The sequence below is a fragment of the Pseudochaenichthys georgianus genome, chromosome 20, assembly GCF_902827115.2.
Source record: "Pseudochaenichthys georgianus chromosome 20, fPseGeo1.2, whole genome shotgun sequence".
NCBI lineage: Eukaryota > Metazoa > Chordata > Actinopteri > Perciformes > Channichthyidae > Pseudochaenichthys > Pseudochaenichthys georgianus.
The window spans coordinates 2,296,387-2,302,899 of record NC_047522.1 but is presented as its reverse complement, the minus strand read 5'-3'; the positions used below and the strand labels follow the sequence as shown (position 1 = coordinate 2,302,899).

At 41.7% G+C, this 6,513-nt stretch overlaps 1 protein-coding gene across 1 annotated transcript; it reads left to right on the top strand.

Annotated features, from left to right (window-relative positions):
- The first annotated feature begins 4,370 nt into the window (after positions 1–4,370).
- Positions 4,371–6,301, top strand: LOC117465933 (lipocalin-like). Its single transcript, XM_034109040.2, has 6 exons — positions 4,371–4,503; positions 4,719–4,858; positions 5,122–5,201; positions 5,319–5,420; positions 5,500–5,601; positions 5,687–6,301. The coding sequence occupies exons 1-6, from the start codon at positions 4,411–4,413 to the stop codon at positions 5,704–5,706; spliced, it is 537 nt and encodes a 178-aa protein (XP_033964931.1). The 5' UTR covers positions 4,371–4,410; the 3' UTR covers positions 5,707–6,301.
- Positions 6,302–6,513: the final 212 nt, after the last annotated feature.

The following is a 6,513-nucleotide window of genomic DNA, read 5'->3' as shown; positions in this document are numbered from 1 at the left end:
TTCACGGCTCCCCCTGGTGGATCCATGATCCATTGCAGCTGGTTTCATTATAATTAAATGTATTTATCAAGGGGGCGTTTCAAGTCCTGCGGGGGGTTTTACTTTTCAGCAGGGGCCCACCCCGTGCCGATCACGGACCCGCACGGGTAGGCGTCTGAAACGAAGCGCTACATCTGTAAGTGTTGCGTACATCAAGGTGTATCTTAAAGTATCTTGGTAGCAGAAAATAACTAAAATATGTAAGGTTATCAGAAAAGAAAAAACCTTGTTTAACTGAACAAGTGTTTTTTTTTTTTTAAAACCTGCCATTAAAAGAAAGCAGATTCCTTACAAAGTACTTCATAATCTACCAGTTGTTAAGTGTTGCATACGCCAAAGTGTGTCTAAAAGTATCTTAGTAACACAAGAAAAGAGAAAAAAGCATTGATGTTAACAAAAACTGGATTGTTCCACTGAAATAATAAATACATCATTTCAAAAAAGTGCGTTTATCTGAATGTATTCAGATAAAGTATTTTGTTAGAATATTAAGTCCAAGACCATTTGTATTATATTTTTGTTTTCCTAATAAAGACAGTCACCTGAATTAATTTTGTCTCCATACCTTTTTATTTTTATTTTTTTTACATTTTGTAACAATCTTTAAACATTTGTAGAGAACAAACACTGTGGTTAAAATGAGTGTCTTTATGACGTCTCTCACACCGTTGGTATTTTTCACAAAATTCATTTTTAAACACATCATCTTGATACAGAGATAACACATTTTCGTAAGACAGCCTCGACACTCTTTTTACATAGGTAGAAAACACAATGCTTTTCTTTGAGGGGTCCTTAGTTTTAAATGATCTGGTGAGGAGGGTGTGACTTGTTATGTTGAGTGGGAGGCGGAGTCCTCTGCAAAAGTGAGAGTCTTTTTCACCAGTATAATGTCCATCGATGTCTGACTCTGTTAAAAAAATTATTTAAGCTTTGTAGCTTTTCCATCAATCATTTTCAGCCAAGGAGTCAGAGGCACACGGATGAAAAACCCCACATGTAGAGTTGAAATACTCCAAAACAAAATCATCAGAGGGGTCCTTCCCCAGCGTCACCAAACGGCTTGCGCGGTAATACCATCGCCCCGATGGTCCGCTTTTAGTTTCCCATACGGTGCTGTCCCTTCTGGCAGCGGTGGAATATCTCCTTCTTCTTCCTCCACATTGAGGGGCAGCGGTAAAAACTCTTCTTTGATCTCGCATGCTGTCTGCGTTTCTTTGCTTTTCTTTGCAAATATCTTGTACAATAATAATAATAATTCCTTACATTTATTATAGCTTTTTCCAGTGCTCAAAGCGCTTTACAAATACACATCACACACATATTTTACATACATGCAATGGTCACTGTGCACTGTGTCTTGCCCAAGGACACAACGGCTTTACAGACGCAGCAGCGGCGGGTTTCACCCCTTGATCATTGCACAACGCCACACCGTCCATCTTCAAGCCTCGAAGTCATCGAGGCGCTTTTACAAGTACAAATTGTACTGTACCCACAAGGGCAAATCCCACTTCACCAAATCCGGGTGAAGTGTCTTGCCCAAGGACACAACGGCCTGACACAGTGGGGCAGGAGCGGGTTTCGAACTGGAGTTCCCCAGCACCCCCCTTGATCTGATGATCAGATGCATAGACCACTGCGCCACCCGTCCCGTACACCGCTGGTTCCACTAAGGTTTCTTGATGCACTACTTCTTCCGATACAATGGTTGCGTGGAGATCTCTGGAAGACACCAGAGTTAACACAGCCCAGTCTGTTGAGGTCAGTGTCGCTTTAACACTACGGGGTCCATACGTTTATCCATTCTTCAGATTGTAGAAATGCAGTTCAATTCGCCATAGAGTTGAATACATAACCCCAAACATTGCCATTTTTCAGAGTCAATTCATCATGAAGTTCTTCAGATGGAGGCGTCTGAACCCGGCACAGATACTGCATTCGTTTCTTGATTGGCGCTCCGGACGGATGGCGGTAAGTTGTCACAGGCGTCTCGCTGATTAAACCCACATAGAGGCGTCTCTTGGCCATTTTTCTTTTTTTGAAAGGTGACTTGGCGAGTGAAAATGACTGGCTTGTTATTTAGTTTGAGCGTATTTCTTTTTTCATCTATTTCCACCCCCCTTATAATATTACCCCAATACAACCTCACACAACTTCATATTGGGTTTCCTTATAGTGGTGTAAAGTAATTATAAAAAAGACAAAAGATCATGGGGCAATAGGATATTTTATTATTTCCCTCTTCAGAGAGACTTTCTTATAGTTAATAAAGTAATTACAAATTAGTTCCCAAACCCTACAACTAAAGAGAACATCCTTAGTTATCACTATTAAAACCTAAATAAGATGTTTTTTAAATGAATATGAATACCCTCTTTGCAAACAGATACTTCCTTGTAGTTAACAGTTTCCCAAACAATTTAAAAAGAAATCTCCTTAGCAAGCACAAATCATTTAAAACAAACCCTGAATCAAATCTAGAGAGGACAATAACGTGTTTAGGTGTCTTAGTGAGTGAAAAATAATGGCTGTTTTATTTAGTTTGAGTGTATTTATTTTTAAAAAACTAACTCCATCCCCTCGCTTCTCATCTCACAGAGAGTGTCTTAATCAACATATAGATTAACATCCCAGGCTTATCTCAAACCCTCACATCAAAGGCCAACTCCAACGTGTGTGTGTGTGTGTGTGTGTGTGTGTGTGTGTGTGTGTGTGTGTGTGTGTGTGTGTGTGTGTGTGTGTGTGTGTGTGTGTGTGTGTGTGTGTGTGTGTGTGTGTGTGTGTGTGTGTGTGTGTTAATTGTTCTTAAAGGTAGGGGTAGGTCATTTTGGAGAAACCAGCTCGAGTGAGCTAGAATTAGAAAATACACAACCGGGAAAAATCTACCACTTCCTTACAGAGCCCCTCCTCCAACACACATGAACGCGCACATGACCAAAAGAGGGCACGATATAAGTTTGTGCACAGATCTTCGGCTGTATGCGTCTGAACCCCGCACAGATGCTGCATTCGTTTCTTGACTGGCGCTCCGGACGGATGGCGGTAAGTTGTCACAGGCCTCTCGCTTATTAAAACCCATATCGAGGCATCTCTTGGCCATTTTTCTTTTTTAAAAAGGTAACTTGGTAAGTGGAAATGACTGTCTTTTTATTTAGTTTGAGCGTATTTCTATTTTCACCTTATTCCATCCCCCACTATCTGCTGGCGTCATAGCCACAGGAAGGGGTGGAGAAAAGGGGGAGAGGCCTGGGCTGGGAGGGGGCGGGTAGACAGTCTCACGCATAACTTCAAAGAGACACCTAGATTAACATCAAAGGCTTATAACACACCAGTTTGAAATCACACCTGCCTGTTATAACACCTCACATCAAAGGGCAAACATCAAAGGCTAATTAGATTAGTCAACTCTGAGGGGACAGGGGCCAGACAGCATAACTTCAAAGAGACTTCCTTAATCAACACCTAGATTAACATCAGAGGCTTATATCACACCTTCCTGTTATAACACCTCACATCAAAGGATTATACTACAAAGGGGTATGTGGGGACAGGGGCCCAGACAGCATAACTGTTTTCCAAAATCCTATGGAGAATTTGCATTGCGTTTTTCACAAAGGAACCGGAAGAACTTTACTTCCGGGTTTTACGACGCGTCACTGCGGTTCTCTATGGTCCCAACACATCAGCCGTTAGCACACACTCACAGCTCACAGCTCATCATATCTGTTCAGAAACTGGACAAAAGTTAAACATGTACAAACCACAGACTGTCTATGTCATGGCGAATACAGTCGCTGCTTTATAAATGTCTGTATGACGTTGTTGTGAGTGTGGAAAAATGACTCCCTTAGAGCAGCTGGCAATACCATATCCTGCAAGAGAACCCTCTAAAGTTGGTTTATAATACCCAGAAAGTTCTTATTTCATACTTTACTTGAAGTGGACTTAACAGGCTCTTACAGTTGATGTGACTTCTCCTTCCATGTTTGTGCTAAAGTGTAGATGAATGCGCCATATGGTGAAGAAATTCACACTCTCACCAAACAGCTGTTGATAGGCATGAACGAGCATTTGTGATGGAGGAGGGAAAAGGGAAGGGTGTTAAGGACCCTATTATGTAACCACCCTCTCTTTTCTTTCTTGACCTCCCTCATTCTCCCCTCCTCACCTCCCCCTCTTCCATCCACCAGTTGTGTAACGGCAGTGCTTTGCATGCCAAAACGTTTTTGCAAGAGGCTAGCAGGAGGAGGAGACAGGAGGAGGAGGGAACAGGACTATGCAGGATATAAGGAGCCTGCACCCCTACTATTTTACCTTACATTCCTGAACTCTTCTTACTGCTGAAGCCCAGAACACAAAGGAGCAGCCATGAAGAACACACTGATGATGCTGGTCGCCCTGATGTGTGCGCTGACCGTCTGCGCTGACATCACACCGGCCGCAGACTTCGACCTGCAGAAGGTAAGAGACGGATTAGATTCTGCTGATATTCCACAAACAAATAAAGCTGGTTAATCCTGCAGTAACTGTGGTTGTGTAACATGTTTATTGCATGAGGTTTTAAGAGTTTAAATGAAATTATTCAATGTGCTGCTGTTCAGATAACCTCTCACCTACTTTGCATTGATAGATTTGAGTTTATAAGTCTTTATTGACCCCTTCTGTTTTTATTTTAGATGTCAGGCAAGTGGTACAATGTCGCATTAGCCAACAACGCTCAGTGGTTTGTGAACAAAAAGGCAGGAATGAAGACTGGGACAGCTGTAATTGTGCTGACTGAAGGAGGGGACATGGACCTCACCTATGCCAACTTGAAGTGAGTGATCTCTATGCAATTATACTTTAAATCAATAGAAGGATTCTCCTGGGGAAAAAGGAAAAATAAACTGACATGGGCTGACACTTACTGCATATAATTATTAAGTTGTATTGCTTTGTTGGTCCAAAACAACCCCAATATACTGTATAATCAGAAAAGCAGGTATTTATGGGGAATATTCTCTGAAATGTCTGTATTATATAATATGATTGATCATCAAATCAACAATTCTAAAACAAACCTCTTCTTCAATATTTTAGAGACAACGGTTCCTGCTTCAGAGCAAATCCCACCGCTCAGAAAACAGAGACTCCTGGTCGCTTCACCTTCCACAGCCAGGGTGAGTAGAGCACAACACACACACACACACACACACACACACACACAAACACACACACACACACACATTTGACGTAGCGATTCAACAGCCTGACCTTTCTATTTCTGCTCTCATCAGATAAAGTCATGACCATTGTTGAAGTTGTGTACGACGACTACGCCCTGGTGCTCACCAGCAAGACGAAGGAGGAAGTATCTGAGGCCTCCATCGTAGTCTACAGTGAGTGAAGAGAGACACACTGTGTGATGGAATAGCTGTGTGATTTGGTGAAGGTGAAATAAACTATGTGTGTTTGCAGGCCGCACTATTGAGTCCAGTGAGGTGGTGCAGCAGAAGTTCACCCATCTCGCTCTGGAAGCTGGAGTCCTGTCCAACAACACCGTCATCCTGCCACAGAGCGGTAATGCAGAAAAACAGCACTTTCATAAAAACTCATTTAACATTTCCTCACTTATACTCATTGTCCTCATCCTGTGATGGTACAGCTGAGTGTCCCGCAGTCTGAGGACCCCCTGCTGACTCCCCCCCCTCACTGTGATCCGCAACATTACAAAGCTACACCTGAGATGGTTTCCTTTCCTGCTGCTGCTGCATACTAAAGAGCAATCCTGTCCCTCGTTCAGGGCTCACCCCCCCCACTCTGCACCTAAACTGTGGCTTCAGAGCGACACAACAGAAGAGCTGATAGTGAACAGAGGGAATGATTGCAAGAGACCGTGAATGCTGTTTGTTGTCTGAGTGTTTGTTGAAATAAACTGACATGTATAGCCAGAAAAAAATATAGTGTTTCAGTGTTAAGATTCTTCCTAGAAACGGCAACGTTTCAAATCTTTAGAATCATGAATGTCAAATCAATTTTGCAAATTACATTACACACATGATTAACAGGCATACAATTAGATCTCCAGGAATTACACAGGTGCTAGTTTTTTTTTTTAAACAACCCTACAGACAGATTGAAGGGTTAATGTAATACTATATTAGCTAAATACACAAACAAAGTTCTATTGTGGGCCTCTTTGCAAGTAATCACATATAATAAAGCTCTGCATAGGACTTTATGAATCAAACCAGGAAGGAGCAATCTTCAATTGTAATTAAACTGACACTGGACTCGGTACTAGTTTGACTTCAACCACAATAAAGTACTTTTACTGTGTACTTTGTGAGTAATCCTCTGTCAGAGTCCCCTCCATAGTACATAATGCATGTTTTTCTGCTATCTTTGATGAATGATAAAAATACAATTTTACCATTACTTCTTAATGAAATTGATAATTGTTGACTTTGTATTAGTTAGCCTACTACTAAC

Excerpts from the sequence above, each read along its gene's own strand:
- LOC117465933 (XM_034109040.2), top strand. The coding sequence starts at position 4,411 with ATGAAGAACACACTGATGATGCTGGTCGCCCTGATGTGTGCGCTGACC. Across the intron at positions 5,202-5,318 it reads CTTCACCTTCCACAGCCAGG|ATAAAGTCATGACCATTGTT; the intron begins GTGAGTAGAGCA and ends TGCTCTCATCAG. Across the intron at positions 5,602-5,686 it reads CGTCATCCTGCCACAGAGCG|CTGAGTGTCCCGCAGTCTGA; the intron begins GTAATGCAGAAA and ends GTGATGGTACAG.